The 24,719-nt window shown below is 36.1% G+C and overlaps 3 protein-coding genes across 3 annotated transcripts; all 3 read left to right on the top strand.

The window, feature by feature from the left end:
• Window positions 1-464: 464 nt before the first annotated feature.
• Window positions 465-12,137, top strand: LOC133306651 (protein MODIFIER OF SNC1 1-like). The gene is made up of 10 exons (XM_061506979.1): window positions 465-756; window positions 2,047-2,121; window positions 2,404-2,484; window positions 2,576-2,620; window positions 2,752-3,133; window positions 6,127-6,229; window positions 7,370-7,441; window positions 7,563-8,865; window positions 8,947-9,211; window positions 9,291-12,137. The coding sequence occupies exons 2-10, from the start codon at window positions 2,090-2,092 to the stop codon at window positions 11,757-11,759; spliced, it is 4,752 nt and encodes a 1,583-aa protein (XP_061362963.1). The 5' UTR covers window positions 465-756; window positions 2,047-2,089; the 3' UTR covers window positions 11,760-12,137.
• A 1,404-nt stretch (window positions 12,138-13,541) lies between these two features.
• LOC133306655 (uncharacterized) lies at window positions 13,542-16,990 on the top strand. Its single transcript, XM_061506984.1, has 5 exons — window positions 13,542-13,682; window positions 13,998-14,067; window positions 14,616-14,749; window positions 15,314-15,733; window positions 16,112-16,990. The coding sequence occupies exons 2-5, from the start codon at window positions 14,041-14,043 to the stop codon at window positions 16,524-16,526; spliced, it is 996 nt and encodes a 331-aa protein (XP_061362968.1). The 5' UTR covers window positions 13,542-13,682; window positions 13,998-14,040; the 3' UTR covers window positions 16,527-16,990.
• A 1,207-nt stretch (window positions 16,991-18,197) lies between these two features.
• On the top strand, window positions 18,198-23,652 carry LOC133306654 (uncharacterized). The gene is made up of 5 exons (XM_061506983.1): window positions 18,198-18,448; window positions 20,813-20,879; window positions 21,559-21,963; window positions 22,659-23,002; window positions 23,273-23,652. Exons 1-5 carry the CDS (start codon window positions 18,365-18,367, stop codon window positions 23,486-23,488), a joined length of 1,116 nt encoding a protein of 371 aa, XP_061362967.1. The 5' UTR covers window positions 18,198-18,364; the 3' UTR covers window positions 23,489-23,652.
• The last annotated feature ends 1,067 nt before the right edge of the window (window positions 23,653-24,719 follow it).

Raw genomic sequence — 24,719 nt, 5'->3', positions numbered from 1 at the left:
TGTCATTTAAAAGAACACACCTTTTTTCCCGTAAATATTTTATGGAAGTAGATGATGAGATTTTTTTCCCCCTCTTGTTAGAGAACCCCATCCAATCATGTATATACAAAAATAAAATTATCTCTAGCTTGAAAAAATATTAAACCCAAAAATATAGAGTAAATATACTCTTATGTAATAATAACAAATTTTTATTTTCTGCACACTTAACTTGAAGTGAGGCCAGCAAAAGAGAGAATAAAATAGAAAAAAAAAAACATAATTATCAATGTATAGACAAAAGATGAATGTTACATAAGACTGATATTATCCAAAATATATCACACAATAAATCACATTATTATTATTATTTTCTATGTTCTCTGTAATTTTTATCGGCTTCATTTCCTTGTAGGGTAGGGTCTATATCACACAGTGTGTCAATACAAACACAACATTTCCCAACTGTGACGTACCCCCGAACTAGTTCCAAGTTTCAGGTTCAGCTTTTTCTCTCTCTCATTTTCCGTCTTTTTCAATTTTTCTCTGTTGTCCCTTCTTCTTCCTCTACGATCCAAGACCGAAACCGAAACCCGCGATTACCCTCACTGATCGATCTCCTTGTAAAACCTCAAAATTCCCCCAAGCACGCTTATTACGTTTTCTCGCTTCTCTTCTCTAGGGTTTCTACGAACCACTTCCCAATCCAAAGCTATATATGCTTTTGTTTCCACTTCCAACTGCTATTCACCATTGATTCATTTCCCGAGAACAAAGGTGAAAATTTGATAATTATGTGTTGCAATTGCAAGAGAGATTTTAGAAAACATTTATTTATTTATTTTTAAATTTTCATCTGGACCGTGCTTTTCACTTTGAAGATTTAGCGTATGCATGTGATTGTTGGATCTGCTTTCCTGTAAATGGTGGCGGGTCGGGTTTGTTTACGGATAAGAGCGGGGAAGAGTTTGGTGTGCAATGACCACTACAACTATTATTGGTTCTGTGTGGTGGAATTGAATGTAAACGTTTATGGAATGTGTAATTTGGTGGATATAACACATGGTCATGGTTGTGACAGCAACAGCAAGGGTGACATAACTATATTTATCAAGTGTTGTCAACAAACTTAAAAGTCAATAATCAATGTTGGAAAAAGAAGGCTGTTTTATATTTTTTTTAGTGATTTGAAAATTGTTGCGTAGTGTAGTGTTAGTTGCATTGGCAGAAAAGACAGTAAGAATAGAAAGCCGTAGGAGAAATTGTTTGCAAGAGGTGAGGTGAATGGGAATGTTAGAGAAGTCATTGCTTAATATGGTATCAGAGCCCGTGACCAAGTGGTAATGAATCCTTTTAATAAATTTTTAACTGTGAAATTTCTTAACACAAATGGGTGAGCCTGTACATTATTCACCCTTCAAGCCCAATGAACTCTTGTTTGAGGTTATGTGTTAGAGAAGTTTAATACAAAATCATTAAAAATGAATGAAATACTGTTTTGTTTTAGTCAATCATTTCGGTAATGATACCAGTTTAAAAAAACGGGTAGTGAGAGCCAACAACTGATGGACTGCTAGGTCATGTTTAGGTTTGATTGCTCAATTATTAAGAAGAGTTGTGAGATGTGGTTATGAATGGTCAACATAGTGAAAGACAGCCACTATTTTTCTTTTAGTATGCCATTGAAAATTAACATCGGAAACTCTGGGTTAACATGGATTTTGTGTGAAATGTGTATAGTGAGAATGGTGTTTTGGATTAGTAGCAGCATAGAATTAGAGCTGTAATTCGTTAAGAGTGTTCTTAATTATTATTTTGAATAAGGGTTAAGAACTTTGAGATTACAGTAATGAGATGGGTTGTTGAGAATTTGCCTCCACAAGACAACTGTATTTGAAGAAATCAGTACATGTAATTCCTGAATGTTCCAATAAAATTTAAAAAGAGTACACCCCTGCTCCCCCCTCCGAAATTTAATGATAATGTTGTAATTGCAAATTTGTACTTAAGTCATTGCAATATATCATATTAATGAAATTGTCCTTCTCTCCATCTCTCTTTTATCAGGCCTTTCAATTGGCTTGAATGACCGTGTGGCAGCAACCTGGCTATGACTTCAAGCATGTTGGGCGGAGAGCGAAGGTACATATTATAAGTCTTTAGGAACGGGCTAGTTGAGGGATTTGGATAGTTTCAGGAGGTCCTGCTCTGTCATTGTAATTGTGCTTTGTTATGCAAATCATGTAGTGATATGTCCTTGTAGAAAGCCAACTTATTTTCATGTTGATATGATCCTGATGTTTACCATTTGTCTCCTCAATTGAGGAGGTTTGAAGTTTTAATTCCTCCTCCATGTGTGCATGAGTGTATTTTTATTAATTGGCTAAAAGAAATTTGAGATTAATGACGATAATATTATTGAAGGTGGGCCTCTTCCAAAAGAGGTGGTATGACTGTGTTAGGGAAAGTTGCAGTTCCAAAACCTATCAACTTACCCAGTCAGAGGTATTTGATTTCTTGCTAGACTATTTATTTTCTCACCTAACTAGTGTGGTTTTTACAGTCTGAAAATTTTCCTTTTTTTTTTTGTATCAAGGTTAGAAAATCATGGTCTGGATCCAAATGTGGATATTGCTCCCAAGTGAGTTAATGCTCTATTGATCTGAGTGATATGTCTTTTTCTGCTGCTTTAATTCTTCTAGTTCTAGATTATTTATTCTTGTGTTGTCCCACATTATTGATTCTTGTGTTTTCTTTACTTATATTGATTAGAGGTACCCTCAGCTGGGGTAGTAAATCATCTTCTTCTGCATCAAATGCATGGGGCTCTTCTTCTCTTTCTCCAAATGCCAATGGTGCTACTAGTTCACCCAGCCACCTTAGTGCCCGTCCATCATCTGGTGGAAGTGGCACGCAGCCTTCAACTTCTGGTAGTAGTGATATGGCTCTTGAACTTGCTACTAATGCATGGGGGTCGGGGTCAAATTCTCGGCCCTCATCAGCATCTGGGGCACTGACACCAAATCAAACTTCACCGACATTGCGTCCTCGTAGTGCAGAGACAAGACCTGGTAGCTCACAGTTGTCTCGATTTGCAGAACATGTGACTGAAAATTCAGTGGCTCGGAGTGCTGGTAGGACTACGGAGAAACTGGTAGGCATCTGTTATTATTTGTGCTTTAAACTTTTGAATGCTATTACTAGTCGTTTCAGATGATATTTTTGCTGTAATTTATGGAATAAATTGTTTCCAGGTTGATTGGCTGATTCAACCAGTGTTTTAAGATGTTGCATTGACAATGTGGGAATTTATTTCACTGTGCCAGTAATTTTTAATATCTTGCCCTCTATTTTTCTATGGTTTGGGGATGGCACACATCTTGTTAGTGAGCATAGTTTCTGGGCTAGTCAATGTCTTTGTAGTTTTAGAATATCTACGAAATATCTCATCATGTTTTTATTGTATCTTAAAATATTTTAGAATATATTAGATGATCTTTTTGGTTTGAACACAATGGTGTTGTTTGATTCATGTAGCCAACCCCACTTAGTGGGGAAAAACTTTGGTGGTTGTTGTATGAGAGGATCATTAGAATGGAGTAGTCAATATGGCGCTTCATAGCGAGATGGCGCTTCATGCGATCTCCGCATGACACACAAAGCATTGTATCACATTTTGATGGAGTATTGGAGTGGTGCCATTCTTTGTAACCTGGTCCCATTACTATGCTGTTGCTAAATTGCTCAAATTTTGGAACGCCACTATGAACATGTCTTTCTCGTTTGATTCTTTGCTGTCTCTTAGTTGGGCACCAATTACGATAATAGAATATTTAGTCATTCAAGTGGTGAAATTTCTTCCTGCCAATGTGTCATTCCGGTAGAGACATTTCTTCCCAGTGATGATTCATACTGATGGTCACATCTTTTCTTTATGACTATCATTTCGACAGCAACTTTTCCCTTGACAGCCGTACTAGCGGTGACATCTTTTTGCTGAAAATCATTCTGGCAATGACTACACAGTGACAATTATATTATACTAGTGGTGATTTGTTTTCCTATCCTCCAACCCAAAATCATGCTAGTGGTGTTTTTTTCTTTCTTATTTATGAGTCATTCAAGTAAAGAGTTATGTATTGGCTATGATTCACACCAGCCTTAGTTTCTATTTCCAAATTTTTGGGTCTCCTAAATTTCCCTACTGATTGAAGCTTCCAAATGTTGCTCCTCAATCTCTTTATGTTTTATGCATCCCACATTATATTTTAGAGCTATTTTGTTTTCTTTTGTATAACTGCAACAAGCTTAAAGCTTAGTAAGCTTTAGTTTGAGGGAGAGTGTTTGGATATCTATATAATATCTCATAATATCATTATTGCATCTTACAATATTTTAGAATATATTGTGGATTCATTAGTAATATAATTGAGCAAGCAGATTTAGGAGTTGTTTCCTAATTTCATTATATTTTCTGATTTATTGTATTATGTAATTAGGGTTTGCAGTCTTAGTGTATTAGTGGGCTTGGATTTCTTCAGAAAAAAAAAATAGTGGGTTGGACTTGTACTACACTAGACTGTTAGTATAAATAGGAACATTGGGTCAGTATTTTGTAACACATTATTACACATCATATCAATGTTGTTGAGATATATAAAACCATTAATGTAGCCTCACCCAACAGCTTAAGCTTTTGGGTTGAATTGGTTCTTTACATGGTATCAGAGCCTCGTGTCCCGGGTTCGATCCTTGCTGCCTCCCACTTTCTTTCAAATGGAATTTCTTTGTTCGCACAGGTAGGTGGGCTTGTGCATTGTCCACCCTTCAAGCCCAGTGGGCTCTCGTGTGAGGGGGCGTGTTGAGATATATAAAACCATTGTTGTTAAAACGTCGAGTTGACTCGGTAGAAATGAATGTTTTTACGTTTTTGCTTCCAAAATCGTGTTGAAACGGTGATGAAAACGGAAACTGAGTTGACTCGGTTGAAACGACGAGTCAACTCGGTTGACTCGACGAGTCGACTCAGTTTTAAAAAATTTGAGAGATGAGGGGCACGAGAGGATTCTGTTGACCCTAACTCGTTGTCATCCTTGCTGCTCTTCCTTGCATCTCATCTGTGTTCTTGGTTTTGTCATCATCTCACGTTGCACCTGTCTCCGCCACTTACATCTCTCCTCCACCATGGCTGCGCAGCCTCCTCCTCCTCCGGCCGTCGCAAACAAAGGCGTCAAGAAGAAGGTTCTGCGCTCTCTTCTGAAGCTCACGAGACCTCCTCCTCCTCCTACTCTTTTGCTTGCAAATCCTTCCGCTTCGGAAATACCCTGAAAAAGATGAGAGAGGGAAAGAGAGAAAGAGAAGAGGAAAAGAGTAGTGTCGGCAACTATTATTGGACCGTGAAAAAAGAGAGTCAGAGAGAGAATATATTTTCAGAGTCAAAGATAGAAACTGACACAGATAACTTTTCATATATCATTTTAAACAAATTTGAAATCTTATCCCTTGCTATTCTTATTATTATTTAATTTTTTTTTTCAATTAAATTTAAAATTTTATTTTCACTCTTTTCTATTTATTTATTTGAATTAAGAGGTTAATATTTTTATATAATTAATAAAAAATAATTGTTAAATACATTATTCTTAATAATTTGAAGTTTTTAAATAAATTTAATATTGATTTAGATATATATATATATATATAAAATATTAATTATACTTTCTTTTTGTATGTAGTAAACTCTTACGTTTCGTTTACGTTTTACGATTTTACGTTTTTGCTCACCCTTATCGTTTCTACGTAGACTCTACGTTTTAACAACATTGTATAAAACTATTAATGTAGCCTCACCCAACAGCTTAAGCTTTTGGGTTGAATTGGTTCTTTACAAATGTAAAATTTTATTATTGGGAGTCTTGATTCTCTTTTTTTCCTTCCTTCCGTACCCCAACCCGATAATTCCAACTGCTATGGTTTGGTATTTGTTTGTGGTAGGGGGCTAGGGGCTATTATCTTATTGTATGATTAACTGATTAAGATCTGTGGTGTAGAAATTCCAAACTTCTTGCATTGAAATTGTTTTTAGGGATGTTTTGAAAGTTGATGTTTCATCTTTGTATTTGACTTTGTACCACTATTCTAATGTAGGGAGTTACACAATGCAAGAATGATGGATTTTCTTTGAGTTCTGGAGATTTTCCTACTCTTGTTTCTGAAAAGGACAAGTCTGTACTGAATTTCGAGTTGCAAGGTAGCATATTCTGCATACATATTATCAATATTATGGTGATTGCTGTTTTAAAATTATAAGCAATTTTTAGTTGACCATAGTGTTGCATTCTTTGGTCATTGTTGCATTTGTATCTATAGATTTGCATTACATATATTTCTCATTGAGGAGGATTGATGTAACTACAATGGTTTTGACTGAAGTTTTCAGGTTTCTTGTTTCTGCTATTTACTTTCCTCAATTATCGTGTGCCCTGTCTCCTTCCTTTTTAATTTCCCCGCTTGAATGCCCTGTCTCCTCCTTTTTTAATTTCCCCCCTTGAACCACTTCAAGCGGCCTCTGGTTAAATGCACCCAGAAACTTAAAGGTTTAATAGAAAGAGGAGGGATATTCTAACTACCAAAATTTTTTACTACCAACTTACTACCTATCTAATCACCATTAGATTAATATTTTCTCTCTCTTCAAAAACTTTTTAACATTCTCTCTCTTTGATCCAATGGTGATGTGATGGGTAGTAAGTTAGTAGTGAGAATTTTTGGTAGTTAGAATATCCTCACTCTAATAGAAATATAGTTAACGGGGCAGCACTAGCTGTGGTGTTCTGCTCAGGGACTTTTTAGGGGTGTTTCTGTTAGACATACAGAGAGATTGGCATGCCTTGTTACATGGCTCAATCTCTTAGTTTGTAGGTGTTTTTTTTTTTTTTTTTTAATTTCTTGTGAGGATGTCTTATCCTTGAGCTTTTTACCTTTGTTCCTTTCTTAACTAAATTTCCTTTTATGTATAACAAAATTTACTGGCAGCACATCTTGTCTTTAGTTTAAAATTGAGTTGCCTATATACATGGTCAGTGCAGTACTGTTAGTCTATAAGCATAATATTGGGAAGGATTTGCTTATATTTTACAAAGAGATTTTATTAACTTTGGGTTCCACTATATTTGTTTACTGTTTTTTTGTTGCTGACTGCTGTATCATGTCCAGTATTATGGCATGAATTTTAAAATGGTTGTGATTTTATTCATTAATTGTTGAATAATTTGACTGCAATTTAGTCTTGTTATCTGAAACTAAAGAGTGATTTCAGAAATATTGATTGTTTAGAAATCATTGCATAATTGTTAGTTGTTTTGATGAACTTATTATAAACCATTTCCAGACCACAGTTCTCATGCTCGCCCTGGCTCATCTTCTGGAATTGGGAAAAAGAAAAATGAGTCCTCAGCCGTTGGTTTGTCTATATACTCTTGCTTTTATATTTGTGTTGCTTCAGTTTTGGTTCTGCCTATTTCTGCTTCTAGGATTTTTTGTTATTATTTATAGTGATATTTGTGTGTTGGTTTGTATTACAGACGATGTTCCTGTGAATGCAAACTTGAAGGGTGAAACAGAAAATTCTTGGAGAAGAGACTATCAGGCATTCAACGACGATGGTGAGAGGCCTGGAATAGAGAAATGGAAGGGGAATCCCCAGCCATACCCTAATGCTGGTATTCCTCCTCAGTACTTTGATGCTTGGCATGGTGCTCCAGTAAATAACCATCAAGGTGATGTTTGGTTTAGAGGTCCACCTAATGGTCCTCCATTTGCAAATCCTGTTGCTCCTGGTGGCTTTCCAATTGAACCATTTCCATATTATAGTCCACATATTCCGCCTACTGGTCTTGCCAACCCCCCTCAAGTTCCCCCTCCTGGGACTGGACCCAGAGGGCACCATAAGAATGGAGATGTCTACAGGCCTCATATGCCTGATGCTTACATTCATCCAGGTATGCCTCTTAGACCTGGTTTTTATCCTGGACCAATGGCCTATGAAGGATATTACAGTCCTCCGATGGGCTATTGTAATTCAAATGAACGAGATGTTCCATTCATGGGAATGGGAGCTGGACCCTCTGTTTTTATTAGGTACTCAAATCAACATCCACCTGAGCCTGGCAATTCACAAGGTAGATCTGGTGGATATGGTCCTGCTGGAAAGCCATTAGCCTCAGAGCTGGTGGAATCCAGTTATTCTCCTGATACTGTCAGACCATGCAGAGTTCTTCTTAAGCAACACGACGAGTGGGATGGAAAAAATGAACCAACCAACTGGGAGGACTCAGTGACAACCAATGCATCATGTGTCAATGGAAGGAACCAACCACAAATGTCAGCTGGGGAGAATGAGCTTAGAAGGGACACGATGGATTTGAGGAGGACAAGTGCTCACGGTGAAGAAGCTTCTTATCAGACTTTGAGAAATCAAGGATCTAGTTCTTCTGTCATTAATGCCAAGTCTCTCGAAAGTAAAGGAAGCTTTAATAAATTTGATGATATTTCCGCAAGGAAATTGGATGGTGTAGCCTCTAATGTTCTAGAAATTCCCTCAAGTCCATCTGCCCCTAAAGACTCCTCTCTGATGCAGAAGATAGGGGGTTTAAATGCAAAAGCCAGGGATAATTCATCTACTAAAAGTAAAGAGGAGCAACGGAGTAAATTTCATGCTGGTATTGCTTCGGCAAACCATGTGGAAAATGAAGTTAGTGCTGGTGTTCTGTTTCCTGAGACAACCCATGCCACTGAAGTCATGATACCAACCACTCGTGGAGTGGGTACTTCTGGTGGAGAAAAGAATTTTGAATCATTATCTTTCAGTGGAACAGCCAGATCCAGGTTGGCCATAACTCCTTGGTATTAACTGCTGTAATTGTGCTTCATTTATCTTGGTGAAAGTATTAAAATGCTTATTCACAGGAAAATTGCTAATGGCATGCAAGGTAGAGGCAATCATGGAAATAAGGGAAGACTCAATAATCAAGATGCTGATAGTCTGCGGAAAAAATCTGAAAATATATATTCTTCAACTTCATCAGGTGCACAGTTGGAGGCATCTAACATTCTTGTTGGGGACCATCAAATATCTGTTGATGCCTACGAAAGGTCTGGGTCTAATAGGCAAGCAAGGCGCAATGGAAAATCTATACAAACCTTGTCTGATCCAGTTGACGGCCATGCACAGGTAATGCATACACCATTTCTATGCTTGATACTAACTAAACTCTGTACATTTAACGCTTGCACACTTTGAAACTCATCAGCATGCTAAAATAAAAGAGTTAGTCAAGCAACAAACTAAGCAGCGACAGGGGGAAGAGGAGGAGCAAAATAGAAAGCAAAAGGTTAAAGCTCTTATGAAGTTGGATGAGTTAAAGAGGTGCTCTCAAGCAGTGGAAGGGTCAATACATAAAGAGCGTGCTACAAATTCTGCCCTACAGAATAATCAAGTGGGATTTCAAACTTCAGAGTCAGGAACTATATTGGACAAATCTGAAGCAGTCACTCCATCTGTAATGTCTAATGCCAATGTTGTATGTCAGACAAGTAATACCAATATTAACAAGGTTGAAAACCCACCCATCTCGTCTAGTGCACCACCTTTAGAGTTGCTAAAGAATGCTGGCAAAGAACCTGTTCTGAATCATAATCAATCAGTGACCTTATGCCAGGATTTTAGTTGTGCTGATGCCACTAATGCTTTACTGGTTCACAACAATGTTGCCTCAAAGCAGAGAAGAACTGGCTATAAACAAAAGCAGAATCTTTCTTCAGAGAAAACTTCGAATGTGAAGGTTGTTTCTACCACCACCTCAGCTGTCTCAAAAGTTGAGAATGACACAATGGCTTGTGCTACTGTATCTTCTGGCGTTGTTACAAATGCAGCTAGCTCAGGCTTACCCATGAATTCAACTTCCATGGTTGAGTCTTCTATAAACCAAAAAAAGAAGAATAACAAAAACAAACACAAAGTTGAAGAAACTTCATCTTTGTCTGCATTACTGTCAGCAATACCAAAGGAAGCCATGCTTTCCAAAAGCTCTGCTGAAAGTAATAAACCCAAGGAAGACTTCGAATTAGAACAGGGATCGCTTCAGCCAGCATCCTTGTCTAAAGATTTGAATCTGTATTCTGAGCAAAATAGATATTTAGCAAATGAAGAATCCCATGGTAGAATGAATACCCAGTTGAAATCACAGCATTCTCGTAGGATGCCAAGAAGTATGCAGGCTAATAGACAAGCAGAGAAATCCCATGGGAGTGATGCTGTGATGTGGGCACCTGTTAAACCACAGAACAAGACACAGATCCTGGATGAATCAAGTGAGAAAAGTAATCTTGAGGTAATTATTCCTGTAAAGAGTGATCAGCAGGTGCATAATCTAAAAAATAAGAGGGCAGAAATGGAGAGATATATTCCAAAGCCTGTTGCAAAAGAAATGTCTCAGCAAGAAAGTTTACAACAAGTGGTGTCATCAATAAGTCAGGCTCCCACAGATGAGAGTGTTGAACGAGTTGATTCTGGTTCTCAAGGCCCCCAGACCACTCGGCATACTAATCCAGCTGTTGGAAAAGTGGGTTTTGGAAGGAATTCTAAAACTGGAAATGGCAGGCGGACTAAGCAGGGAAAAGCAAATGGATCATGGCAGCTACGGAATCCGACGGAATCAACTGATATTCATGACATGCAGGATGGAGTAAATCATGGTTCAAACTCAGATCAAAATACTCAGATATCAATGGAATGTCAGCAAGCCCAGCTGTCTGAAACAAGCTTGTTGAAAGGACAAACAAAGCATTTTAATGATTCTGATGAACCTTATGGTTCAAACAATCCTGACAATTGTGATTCAGCTGCTCTGGTTTCCATTCCTATTAAAGATCTTGTAGCAATGGACAAGGAGAGACAGGTTCCTTTCAAAGGACCCAAGGAGGGCACAGGGGTGAACCATGATGTTGATCAGATGAAAAATGCAGGGGACAGAGAGAAAAATGAAATGCTTTTCTCATCCTCCGAGCACAATCAACTAGATGTTGGTGCTGCTTTTCCGGAAAATCAAAGTGTTGGAGAACGTATGACATCTCACTGGCAACCCAAATATCAGACATCAAATAATCAGAGAGGAAACAAACCCAAAGATCAAAATGTTGGTGCATGGGTTGATCGAGTTAACAAGGAGGAGTCTACTGCTCATGTTGGTGTATCATTTCTGGATGGCTGTGGCAAGGAGTCTAAAGCTCTTGTTGCCCAACACCCGCACGACCAATCAGTCCCTGGAAAGAGCAAGGTTGGAGAAGCTCCAAATTTAGGGAAATCAGAGACTAATAGAGAGAAGAGAAATGCTCCACCAAAAGGTTGTCCGCACTCCCCAAATCAGGTAGTTGGCTCGAATGGGCAGGCTCCAACAAGTATGAATCTTGGGCATGAACAGCGCCCATCATCTGGGTTTCACAAAAATGGAAACCAAAATCGTTTTGGAAAGGGACATGAATCTCAAGGAGATTGGAAATCACCTGCGCAAGATAACAGACATCATCATAACCAGCCTACAAACTGGGAAAGACAAGGTCCAAACTTGCATCATCAGTACCGCCGTGTTGTGCCATATGATGACAGCAAATCAGGCAGCCTTGAACGACCTAAAGATGGTAGTTACCCCGTCGGAGGAAGATTTAGGGAGAGAGGTCAAACTCACTTAAGAGGAAGTGGGGGAAGCTTTTCTGGACGCTAGTTAGAGTGGTGTTTTTGATTGGAAGCTGTTGATAGAGTAGTGAATAGACTCCAAGATGGTCTCTGTGTTCCATCAGAAGCCATGCATACGTTTACTACTGCGTTGGTTAGCGATATTAAGGTACATGTAGTCTTAGGTTTAGAGTTTTTTAGGGACTGGGGGATAGGAATAGTTTGATTGCTAGTGCCCTGTGCTTTATTATTTTACTTGTGTATCTGATGAAAATAGTAATTTGATGGCATTTTGTTTTTAATCGATCCCTTGAAATGTTTCGTCGAGCCTAGTACCACCTTGTGAACACGACGGAACCAGAGAGAATTTTAGGTTTTTCGTTTGCCGTTGTGCAATTGAACCACAGAGCTCTATTTATTTCCCCCGTCCCCCTCGTTAAGTAATTAAGAAGATTAATAGGCTATTTTTAAGAGGATTTTTTTAACATTTTGAAGGTAATGACTAATGTGTTGTTCAGCGATATATAAGCTTGATGAGTAAATTTTTGGAGGAGGGATGGTTTGAAAAGCTAATGCGTCATTTGGAATGAAAAGTTAAATGATGACGGGAAAATTTCTAGCAAGTTTGCTACTCGTAATTACTTGACGCATTAACATAAAATAATTGTATTGTAAGAGCTAGTTTGACATTTTTTTAAGCTGTAAGTTAAAGTTGAAAAAAGATGCTTAAAAAATAAAATAAAAAACTGTTTGGTGATTATATAAAATTTTTCTAATGGTTTTGGAGGAGGGAAGATGAAATAATTTGTTATTGGGATGAATTATTAAGATAAGGAGTAAAATTGATAAATACAAATTTAGGGTAACTAATGAAATTGAAAAATAAATATGAAAATTCTAAAATGCTCGTGTATATCTTAAAAAAAGTTGTTCTTGGTAGCTTTTAGAAAGAAAAAAAAACTCTTTTTATAATAAGAGTTATTATAAAAATATGTTTGATTAATCTTTAATTTATAAATAGAAGAGAAATTAAATTTTTTTTGCCAGAGAGGCAGTAAACTGTAATGGACCATTATGGAAGTAGACTCAATAGTGCTAAGCTAAGATTTTCTGTATTTCGTTACTTGTTTTTTGACAAATGCTATGTGGAGTGATAAAGACTCTCTTCGAAAACCTATCTCATAGCCAACAAAGGTGGTACAATTGGTTAAGAGTTTGGTCCATATCTTTTAAGGGTGTTTGTTCAAACTTCGCTTGTCAATATAAAAATTTTGTTGGTAGATATTACATGGTACTTTCCGGAAATTCTCAAAAGAGATTAGAGAATTTTTTTTGACACTAATGAAATATCGACATCTAATCTCACTTACATTTTTTCTATATTTTCTCCTTTTAAAGGAGAAAATGTTTCTCTTACAAAGGACACATAGTATAAGTGGGACCTACAGAATAGTGGAGAGAAAAAAAAATTCAAAGTGAGACCCACTTATACTATAAGTCTTTGGTAGAAGAAAATTTTTCTCCAAGGAGAAAATGTTTTCCCTGAAAAAGAAAAAGAAAACCTATCTCATAAGTTTTTATCATCCCGGTTTACCTTTAGTGTTGCCAATTTGAAACATGGTTACAATAATTATATAAGATTTTTTTTTTTCTGCAGTTTAAAATATTATTTTAGGACAAAAATTAAAGTATTTTTATAATCATGATTTATTTAAGAGTTATAATAAAATTTTTTAATCTCAAGAAAATGAACCGTGCGAAGATAAGAAAAAAAAAAAATTGTATATATGAGTATCGTGAAACTTTGGAAACATTAATCCCATAAAACAAAAAATGCAAGAGATAGGGGTGGGAGCTGTGTGACATTATTGCTTCCGCTATCATCTTGTTAGGCTCCTACGTTAGGGTTTTGTTCAGCGATTCTGCTTTGCATCTCAATTTCCTTATCCACACTACACTCTCCTTCGATACGGTACTTTGCTTCTCGCCGACATAATTCGTTTTTTTTTTTTTCCGTTTCCTCTTCGCACGTTGTTATTAATTATCTTGAATTCGTTGAGTGAAGTTATTGGTCTTATGAACACTACTTATCCAGAACCCACAAGTACCCGAACACTAGTGTAGTTGACATTCTGGTTCTTTTCTTCTTCGAAAGTCTGTGACAATGACTGAATACATTCAATTATCAAATTCGAAATGTTATACTGTTCTAATTTTGTTCAATTTGGCTTCTAAATTTCAGTATGCTTATTTATCATTAACTCCATTGTTGGTGCTTGTTGAATAGGTCCGGTTTATTGAGTGTCTTGGGTAAAGAATAAAGGCATAAAATGGCTCTATTAGCCCATCAACCGCAGGTACTTAATAATAATTTTACATTTTCATTTTTTGGCCTAGAGGGCCTCTCGGTGTATTGTGTTTACTATTTACTTGTAATTTTTATCTTCCCATTGGTGTCAAGTTTTATGCATATTACTAGGCGGGCATTCAAACTAATGGCTAATAGTAATGTCAATGTCAAATCTTCGCCTGATTGCTATATGGTTAAGATTACTTTTCATTGCAGAATGAGGCTCTCATAGTTTAGTTTCAACGCAATTTGTATGGCCAGAGATATTTTCTGGTGACAGGGATTCAACTGTCGTATCGTATCAAATTTAATTATTGGAGCATCGAGAATATCCCGAAGTCTGTACATCAGAATTTTATTGAGAGCTGAGGCTATATACATCTCTCTCTCTCAAAGTCTTGCCTGATATGAAGTTTAATAAGTCCTTTTGTCTGTTTTACTGGGTGTTATGTGTTTTTTTATAAGATATTGATTTTTCCGGTCACATGTTCACATTTCAAATTCCTGGTTATTTGAATTGTGAACTTCATAGATGATTTGTTTTCTTATCTCCAGGGTTTGTATGTGACATCTTCTTCGAGGCGTTTGTCATGGAGCAAAAGGCTGAAGTTGAAGCAGTGTTTGACAAAACATCACATGATTGGAAGAACTGATTGGCATCACCTATTAAAGCACAATATTTGTTTAAGGTGGTGACATGTTTGTTTCCTTGTGGTGGAAACTAAATATGATCTTTGGTGTCTGATTCACTTTAAGAAGTTTAGAACTAGTTAATATAATGATAGAAGTATCTTACGATATGAGGTGTCCCTATGAGAAGAGTTGTTATAATCAAATTTCAATACAACTCTTAGGAGCCTCCTTGAAATAAGATTAAATAAAGTTACAAGTCTTGATGAACCAATTATATTTATATTACTCTTGAAGTAATGAATTTTTCATCCCCAGATAGTTTTCTTCAGCTTAGAATCAGAGGTTCATATTATGCAAGGAAGATGATTTTTTGAGACAGAAAAACAAAATGGAGCGTGTAAACATTACTTGCACCAAATGTTTGATGAAGTGCTTATGTGTCTTCTCTTTTGTTTCTAATAGCAGTATTAAAATTCAGATTTATTGGTTTCAATATTTCAAATTTTTTTTTCAGTTGTTTGCCCTTGGGATTGTTGCACATAGTCACATACTGAAACATGCATGAACTGAATGACATGACCTTTTATTTCTGCTTCATGTAAAGGGTTTATTGTTTCCAGTGTAGGGCCTCCTTGTTTTTGTGTATCCAAGCTCAAACCTTTGAGGATTTCAGGCTTCCAAGGCAGTGCCCAAAATGAATATTCAGGAATCAGGGCTAATCGATTCAAGGTGCCTAAGACTTCTATTAGACTAGAAGAGAGTGGGGAAGCCCACAATGTTCCACTCTCTTATGCATCTGAAGCAAATGAGAGCCTTGCAACATCTTCTGCTATTCATAGACTTTTTAGAAAATGGCTAACAATGCTGCGCACACAACCATCAAGTCAAGAAGTGGAGGAAATTTTTGGAGAAGCAACTCCTGGGGTTTCACCAGAAATTCTACAAGGGACTCAGAGTAAGGAAAGAGGTGAGGTTTTGAAGATGGCGTGGTCTCATTTTCTGGCCCTGGATGCAACAATAAAGATTCCTTTATTGGTATTGTAAGTATGATGGTTTTCTCCTCCCTGCTGTTATGCTATCTTTGTGAAAGGAGTATGTGGGTGCATTTTTTATTGTACCATATGCATATTTTTGTTATTGTGGTCTTCAAGTTAATTTGCTGTCTGGTTGTCACATATTTAATATCATCATGCGTCAACTTGGATGTCTTGATTGAAGCAAACTTTAGGTTGGAGTTTGTGGAGAAAATGAATGGAAGGGGAGTGTATGACTTGCTTACTGCTTGATCAGTATAGTATGTAACTAGCTTCTGCATCGTTGTTCAACTTTTCTTTCCTTGTACATAATATCAACAACATTGATTGCACAATAATGCTTCATGCTTTTATGCGTCTTCTAATTTTGTCTTTTATCTGCAGTGTTCCTTTCTACCTGGCTGTTAATGTGATATATGGTGCTGAAGTTTCGAAGGAGTTAACTCCTTTATGGGTTTTGGGGCCACTCATTATGGCTATCTACATTATGATAATGCGTAGGCTGTGTGCACTCTATGCCTTTAGCTTCAATATGACTGTCAAAGTACTTAAGAATTCACCCTCTTACTGCATTTTGGCTTACAACTATGTTTTTTGCGGCAAGCTCAAAGAAGATATCAGTGCTCATCTTGTGCAGCCTATATTCAGCGTAAAAAATAGAGATTATAAACAGCTAACAAGAGGAAAGTTGAAAGAATTGCAAGAATGGATAGTGGAGAAGTATCTTGATTATGTGGAATCAATATGGCCCTTTTATTGTCGAACAATCAGATTTTTGAAGAGGGCTAACCTTATTTAGATCTGAAAGTATTCTCGAGCATAATCTTGAGAAAGGTTTAAGGGAGGTGAAAGGAGATGATATTCTGATAGTGTTGAAATTTTCAAATGAGATCTTGCCAATCCCATTTTCTGCAGGGGTATTGGTGTTTCGAGCAAGTTAATGATAATGAGGAAGTTCATTCCTAATTCATGTTATCTTGTAAACATTCAATTCTTAGATTAATTTGTAATTGTTTTTTGTCATTGAATCGTTGCTTATGTTTTGAGGTTCTATATGAGATTGATTCCATTCTGCAAGTGGTCATTCGGCATGGTGTCTGTCCCCAACTCTTACACAAGCTTTGTATCATCTACCATCATGTAGTTCTAACTTGGGAAAGTACTGGTGATAAACCTCGTTCTGAGTGTTCATACATTGTTAACCACCAGAATAGCCCAAAGATGATTTCCACCTGGATGCATTTTATGTTGTGAGAAGAGTATATTGCTTGTAGAATGGTATCCCTGCATATTTAGGGAAGAAAGGCGAGATGAAGCGCTTTTAATTTGCTTTCCTTATTATTAATGCCTTTCACTTCTCAATTGGGTCAAAGGGAACAAAAGTTTGATATAGGGAAGAAAAAGTTCGGCATAAAGTTTATATAAATTGAAAAGCTAAAACTTGGGGGTAAAATGCAAAAAACCCCACCAAATGATCATGCATTATTGAGGTCTAAACCCACTCCAAGGTCGGAAAAAATATATAAGGTAACTTGAGATTTAACAATCTTAAGAAATTCAAATAAAAATGTATTGATATTGATGTCAAGGAAAAGATTTATTAATCATTAATCTCCAAGGGTAGCTCAGTTGAAAACTGAGCTTTCAAGGGTTTGTTTGAGTCAAGAGTTCAAATCTTGTTTCAAGCAAATTCTTGAAAATTTTTTGGGGTCAGAGGACATGCCTCTCTTCTTGAATGAGGAATTAGTCTCATCCTTCCTTCAAGCATTCGTTGTTCCACTCTCTTCTTGAATGAGGGATTAGTCTCATCCTTCCTTCAAGCATTCGTTGTTCCACTGGGGGAGTAACTTACCCTCCAAGTTATACTAAAAAAATAAAAATTTATTAATAATTCATAAAAACTGACCCACAAGACCACAAACTTGCAAAATAAGTAAAACTTGGACAAAGCAAGATAATTATGAATTAAATACAGTCTAAATAATAGTGTAAATTTTAATGGGTTAAAATTGCAATACACTTTAATTTAAATCAAGAGTGAATATACCATAATTTACTTACTCTAAGTTTATTTTAAATAAATTTTTGTGCTTTTAACTTAAATCATAAATACGAAAATAGTTTTAATTCACTTTTTTCCATTTTTCTATTTCTCAATTTATTCATTAATTATTCAATTAATCCGGTTCAAGCATTATTATTTTTTATTTTAAAATAAATACCCACTCCCATAGATGAGGTTAAATGACTCAAATACATGTTTCTGGGTGTTATTTGGAAAAAAAAAAGTGAAACTAAATAGGATAAGATGTAATTTCGGCCAAGAAAATTGTTATAAGTAAAAAAAAAAAAAAAATTTTTTGTCTGAAAACGTTAGCCTCGCTCCTTGACAAGAATCCGCAATACAAACCAAATCGGTTCAATTTTAGACCCGGAAACCCACGGTTCTGGCACTCGTATAATACTACTCAGAGCCTCCATTCCAGTTTCGGTTATTTCACCAACCCCTTCCCTATTTTCCATTCACGCAATATCAGAATCTTAATTTAAAATGGTTTTGTTGAGTGAGTGTGATTCAGCGTGAACCTTCAGCTACTATCCTTCGACGTTGTTGTTGCTTCATTCACATATACTATCATGGCAAATACTAAAATCGGTTCCTCCTTTTCTTGTTTAGCGGCTTCTCTCTCTTCTCCTTTCCATCGCACAACAAGTGCCCGGGTAGGTTTTCGTTTACCCTTTTTTTTTTCATAAATATTTTGGGTGCAATTTTCCAAATCCTCAGTGTTTACATATAGTACATGAGTTGACTAAAAATTTGTTGATGCTGATTATTTCATTGATAGTGTTAGGCTTATGTTTTCACATGAAGCATTGTCCACTTTGGCTCTCACTTTTGGTGGAGTGGAAGTAGAAGAACTTCTTCTCCTTTTAAGCCTCAACATTAATTTTTGACTTTACAAAACGTTGAACTTGGTAACTACAGTTCCCCCATTGCCTTGATTGGGATGTTAACACACAATCGTCCTACCTAGGATTGGAAGGGGGAGATATATATGTTAACCCTACGAGTCAAGTCTATGCATGCTCCACTACCTTACGTAGACTCTCTCAAGTTTGATAACGTTGGTTTTTTGAGGATTACATGAGGAGATGTTCTATTCTCATCGTACAAGGCGTCTTTTGAGCATGGCCCAACTCATTGGATTAAAGTGGACAATAATGAGAACATCAAATCAAGACTAAAAGGGTAAATCCTGGTGCACAAGGCTCCTTGACTTGCGAGGATAGGGATGAGGGTCGATTATACGCACCCTTACCCTTACATTTTGCAAAGAGGCTGTTTCGCAGACTCGAACACGTGACCATTCAGTCACTAGGGTCTAGGGGCAACCTTACCACCAAGGCTCTCCCTCAACATTAAATCAAGTCTATTCATGAAAATCTCTGCTTCAGTATCGTCGCTAAACATGATGCCTGATATGTACTAACATTGTCGAATGAGATTGTCCCTGCTAATATTGGACTTAGATAGGATAGGGTTGCTGCTGAATTTTTCTTCATCAGTAAAGCTTGGAGAAAAATTGGAGCTCTGAAAATAATCATTGATGAATAGAAGAAGTAGCTTGATGGTTTATTTATCTGTTTATCTAAGCTCTGGTCAAATAGAGAAGGCATGTAAAGAAAAATGTTAATATTCTACTCGCCCCATTAGGATTGTTAGAATATCTTAACAGATATGTAAATAGAAGGAACTTATGCATAGAACGAATTAGAGATTATAAGGAAGAAAATTATTGCAATTAATTCCTCACTATTATGCATAGAGATATGTGTGTTCTGTTTTGACACGCACAAAATTCCTCAATATTCTGATATTCAAGTCGGTATCTGATTAGGTTTCCGATTCCGACCCATCTCTGTTATGGAAACCCTAATTCTGCTGTGTCCATTTTCTAGCTGCCGTCTTCCTTGCCGCGCCTCAATACTGGCAAGCCGTTCCTGCCGCACACCCTTTCAGCAGCCTTCTGCTATGCCGTGCCTCTTTTTGGCAGTTCACTCTTGCTCTGCGCCTACTTCCTGCAACAGTCCCACATTTTCTGACCAGAGGAAAAATTTTCTGGTGATTTTTCCGGCCGGTAACCACTGGATCTGGATCGGCTCCTCACGTCTGGCTCTGTTTTGCCAACTGTACATTTCAGTGGCACTGCAAAGAAGAAAGAAAGAAAATTAAGGAGAACTGCTGAATATACATTTCATAATTGGATCTTTCCCCAAATAATCTTTTAAGATAACCTCACACCACGATCTTCATAAAATATATTAGGAATGTATGAAATAAGGAACTTGGTTTTTGTTTATGTATTCCACCTGCAGTAATGTAATTACCAACTAAAAATTATCAATAACCAATGGTGCAGTAAGTATGAGAAAAGAATTGAGTTGAATTTGTGTGTCATGTTCTGCTGGAAAATGATATGTGATACATTTGTTGCAACGTGGTTATGGGCAGTAGAACTAAATGATATTGATTTGGTTTGAGCTGCCAGTTCAGTAGCTATTGAAGTATAGCTAACTCTTTAATTGGTTTTTGAGTTTCCTAGATGTGATTGGTTCGGACAAATGCTGAATTTCAGTCTCTTCTCTATCTCCCTCACTTTTCCTTTCATATTTCTTAAGATGTTTAATTGCTTTTGGTTTATGTTAGATACAAATGGCATAATAAATAACCACAGCATGTGTTAAATGGATATATGCATTTACTTGAGACATAATCAAATGGATGTACGTATTCCAATAGTTTTTCTTGCATTTCCCATTTTTATTAATAACCAATAGTTTTTTTGAAAATTGATGATGATAGGCATGACATGTGTGAATCATTCCATTTGCTACTTTGTGCTTTTCTACTACATATTTAAGCTACCAATCAAGCAATTTAGGTGATTTGCTATTTTAGTAATAATCTTTTTTGGATTAAGTCCATTTCATTATACTGTTATTCAAAATTTGTTACTACTGTATCTTTGAGTATTGCTTTATTTACTCTTTCACTTACGTGATTTCTTTTTGTTTAATATTCAGTTGAGCTTATCACAAGGGTTGTTTGTCAACCAGCTAACTGGTGCTCAGCTGCAAATATACACTAAAGGTAGCTTGTATTTATTGGTTACTTCCTGAATTTTACATTCTGCATTAAGCGTCCAACTCAATTGCCTGTTCTTCATCCTTTTAAGATATATCAAGTTTGTTATGAATGGTTCCAACCATATTTCTTGGATCAATCATATAGTTGTAGACATTGAGAAATATTTTAGGGTAAATTGCAGCCTACACCCTTGAACTGGCCCATGTGTGGATTAGACCTTAGGGGTTCGAAAAGATGCAAATGACCGCTGAACTTCACACTTTTTGTGAAAAAACCCTCCATTAAGTAAACCATCAATTTTGATATTTTTGGAGATTAAAAACTGAAAGGATAGTGCATTTTTTAGGACCCCATTTGCAATTTCCCCACTAATTTTTTTTTAAATTTTTTTGTTGTCACGTAAGGGTAAGGTTGCATATAAGGATTTCCTCACCCCTATCCTCTCAAGTCAGAGTTTCATGTGTAGTTATTTTATTTTTTGTCATTTGGAAATCGTGTGACAATTTCATCAGATGTTTAACGGTTTGCAGGGGTCATTTGCACCCTTCAAACCTTAAGGTCTAATCTGCATATGGACAAAAGTTGAAGGGCGTGAGCTGCAATTTGCCCAATATTTTATATGCACTCCTCTGGATATGTCTCTGTTAACATTCTTTTGTTTTTGCATTTGTGTCATGGCTAGACAAATCATGCCAATTTATGTTTAAACATGGGATGCCGAAGTTAAAAGGAAGGTTCCAGAGACAGCATAATGCTCTTTTTGTTGTCTCTGAGGATCGGTCACAATACACTGAGCTCGAAACAGCTGCTTTACTGTCAGAAGGCAATGATACTATTGGTGAAGACACCTCTCCTGCAAGCAACTCATCTTTTCATTTATCAGGGAGTGATGGAAAACCGGGTTTAATATCCTTTTATAACCGTCCGTACAGAAGAGATAGTGAAATCCTTTTATCGAATTCGGAGAGGAGTCAAAACAGCATATTGTGGTTTATGGGCCCTGCAGTCCTTGTTGCTTCTTTCATTTTTCCTTCACTTTATTTGCGTAAAGTACTTTCTGTCATTTTTGAGGACTCTTTGTTAACAGGTAAGTTTTCTTTGGAAGAAAGACTCTCTGTTGTGTTTGTTCATTGTATGGATTTGGTTCTATATTGCTTTGTCTGTGGCAATCTGCATAACTTAATATTTTTTGTGTGGAGTGTTTTCTATCATATGAATGTAGATCATAGTAAGTTAGTAACACCTCCTTGAATCAATAGGGGTAAGCTTATGATGATGAAAAACTGCAGAGAATAGGGGAACTAATTGTATTCAGGACAATTAGTAAGGGATGGTGCCAGGGAAAACATTTTGGATGTTCAGAAATTGGATATGATGCTGATTGGTTGAATTGTAATTATTTGTTTCTTGACAAAAATGGATGGCAATCAATCATTGGATAATTGGACAGAAATGGAGACTGAACTATAGTGACGCATAATGGATGATAAACTTTGCACCTGCAATATCAATAATAAAAAAAGTTTACAAAAATTAAACTTAGTTTAGAAATTCAAGATGGATGTGGAGTGCCGGGGAAAAAGAGTATGTAGTTAGTATAATTATTGTGAATTACGTGCTGCAACAATGGTAGTTGTGAGGTGATCTATCCTGAAACTTTAGAATGTTAAATTGCTTGTTTTAGATCTTTTTTACTATCATTTCTTCCTTTCTTCTCAGCTCTGAATTGTGCTTTCTTCCCTGACCTCTAAATTGTGAAGTATCTTCTTTCTTCATCTCCAGATTTCCTCATATTATTCTTCACAGAAGCAATTTTCTATTGTGGTGTTGCGGTATTTCTTTTTCTACTTGACCATTTAAGGAGACCCGTAAAACTGGATACTGCTGCAAACAATAATGATACTCTGCCCCCTCAAATGGGACAGCGAGTCTCTTCTGTTGCTACCCTGGTGCTTAGTCTTGTAATTCCTATGGTCACTATGGGTTTGGTCTGGCCATGGACTGGTCCTGCTGCCTCCGCAACTCTTGCGCCATACCTGGTTGGTATTGTTGTTCAATTTGCATTTGAGCAGTATGCAAGATATCGAAAGTCACCTTCATGGTCTGCTATTCCATTAATCTTTCAAGTAAGGACAATCCAATCCCTTTTTGATTAACTTTCTGGATTTTATCTTCCTGGTAAAGAGTGAATATAATAAAGTAATTAATCTGGTTTTGCCTAATTGATCATCTAAATTAACATTTTGATTATTTTGGTTGTATAAATTGTTAAATTTTAATTTAGCTTAGTTCTCTCTCTTTTATTGGATCGAATCAACTACAATATTCAAAGATTCTTTTGGTCACCTTTCTCAATTGATTATTCATATAACAAAGTAACAATTTATTATTAACAGGTGTATAGGTTGCACCAACTAAATAGAGCAGCACAACTAGTGACAGCTTTATCATTTACAGTTAGAGGTGCTGAGATGACCTCACACAACATTGCTATAAACAGCTCTCTGGGTACCCTTCTAAATGTCCTACAATTCCTTGGTGTGATATGCATTTGGTCCCTGTCAAGCTTCCTCATGAGATTTATACCTTCTGCTTCCACAACTATGCAGTGAAGTAAAGAATTTCTTGTAAAGTTTGTTAACAATTTCATCTCACAAATCAGAGCACCCCTAGTTCATCTTCGTGTCCCTAGATGTATTTTTTTTTTTGTATAATTGGTGGCAAGAATTTGTAATTGAGGACTTTGGATACCGAAGAAGCAAATGAGGAATATTTGTAGTTCTACTTCTGCTTATGGCATGTGTTTTGAATGCAGTACTCGTGTTCTTTTACGTGGTAAATTGTTATTTGCACAAAAATTAAGGAAAGAGTGGCAATTAGACTATACATTAATGTATACATATTACATAGTGTGAATCTTACCAGATATGGATGTAAATCTAATAGTGCATAACATATGTTTCTTTAATCGTGAACTTCTTGTTTATTTAGGTTTTAAGCCGTGTAAAGGTATGTTAAGTATTTGTGTAATGGTTTTTTAGAATTTGAAATATTGTATTAGCTTGTATTAAGGTTATTTTATTTTATTTTTTGAAATTTTGAGTATGTACTATATGCGAATTGAGCAAACTCTGCTGGACATTGGTTGAACCAATAACTTAATATTCTAAGCAAGTTTATAACTGGATTAGTTTAATAACATTGTATATTAAAACACATAATTACATGTAGTAATAAATAAATAAATTAACAAACCCGAGAATTCCTCAGAGTACTGTTTGCAGGCACTGTATTATTGTCGAGTTAACTGGTCGGCATATAGTTTTGAAATTATTTTATTTTATTTACAAGGATAATCGTATTCTTTTTTTTATTATTAATTTATATGGTCCTCATTAATTTTACCTTCTGCCTTGACTGCATCTAGCGATGGTGTGAAAATTTACATTTTGGAAACTTGTTCATTTTCGTATTCCGGAGTTGTTTAATCTTCATGTGTTGGTATTATTTTTTAATTCAAGTAAAATTTAGCGTACGTGGTTTTTTTTTAAAAGAGCTTAAAAAATAAATCTAAAAATTGTTTGATAATTATATAAAGTTGTTCTTAGAGTTTTGAAGAAAGAGAGATGAAATGAACTGTTATGAGGATAAATGATAAAATTTATAAATAAAGGGAAAAATGTTTTTGCAGTTAACGCAGATAAGTTATCTGTATTTATTTCCAAAACGACGTCATTTTGGTATTGAAATCTTAAAAAATTATAAGTATACAAATTATTATAACCCTAAAATAAATTCAAATTACAAAAATACCATGATTTTTGCCCCAAAACGAAGTCGTAT

This window comes from Gastrolobium bilobum, unplaced genomic scaffold (genome assembly GCF_033153095.1).
Source record: "Gastrolobium bilobum isolate Gb01-03AN ecotype WA unplaced genomic scaffold, APGP_CSIRO_Gbil_v1 utg5629, whole genome shotgun sequence".
In the NCBI taxonomy this organism is placed as follows: domain Eukaryota; kingdom Viridiplantae; phylum Streptophyta; class Magnoliopsida; order Fabales; family Fabaceae; genus Gastrolobium; species Gastrolobium bilobum.
The sequence above is the reverse complement of the archived record's forward strand: the minus strand, read 5'-3'. Positions and strand labels throughout refer to the sequence as shown.

Bases quoted from the DNA above. Each gene is read 5' to 3' on its own strand.
- LOC133306651 (XM_061506979.1), top strand. From the start codon at position 2,090: ATGACTTCAAGCATGTTGGGCGGAGAGCGAAG. The intron at 2,122-2,403 runs GTACATATTATA...ATATTATTGAAG, and splicing joins ATGTTGGGCGGAGAGCGAAG to GTGGGCCTCTTCCAAAAGAG. The intron at 6,230-7,369 runs GTAGCATATTCT...AACCATTTCCAG, and splicing joins ACTGAATTTCGAGTTGCAAG to ACCACAGTTCTCATGCTCGC.
- LOC133306655 (XM_061506984.1), top strand. From the start codon at position 14,041: ATGGCTCTATTAGCCCATCAACCGCAG. The intron at 14,750-15,313 runs GTGGTGACATGT...TATTGTTTCCAG, and splicing joins AAGCACAATATTTGTTTAAG to TGTAGGGCCTCCTTGTTTTT. The intron at 15,734-16,111 runs GTAAGTATGATG...TTTTATCTGCAG, and splicing joins AAGATTCCTTTATTGGTATT to TGTTCCTTTCTACCTGGCTG.
- LOC133306654 (XM_061506983.1), top strand. From the start codon at position 18,365: ATGGCAAATACTAAAATCGGTTCCTCCTTTTCTTGTTTAGCGGCTTCT. The intron at 20,880-21,558 runs GTAGCTTGTATT...TGTCATGGCTAG, and splicing joins GCTGCAAATATACACTAAAG to ACAAATCATGCCAATTTATG. The intron at 23,003-23,272 runs GTAAGGACAATC...TATTATTAACAG, and splicing joins CTATTCCATTAATCTTTCAA to GTGTATAGGTTGCACCAACT.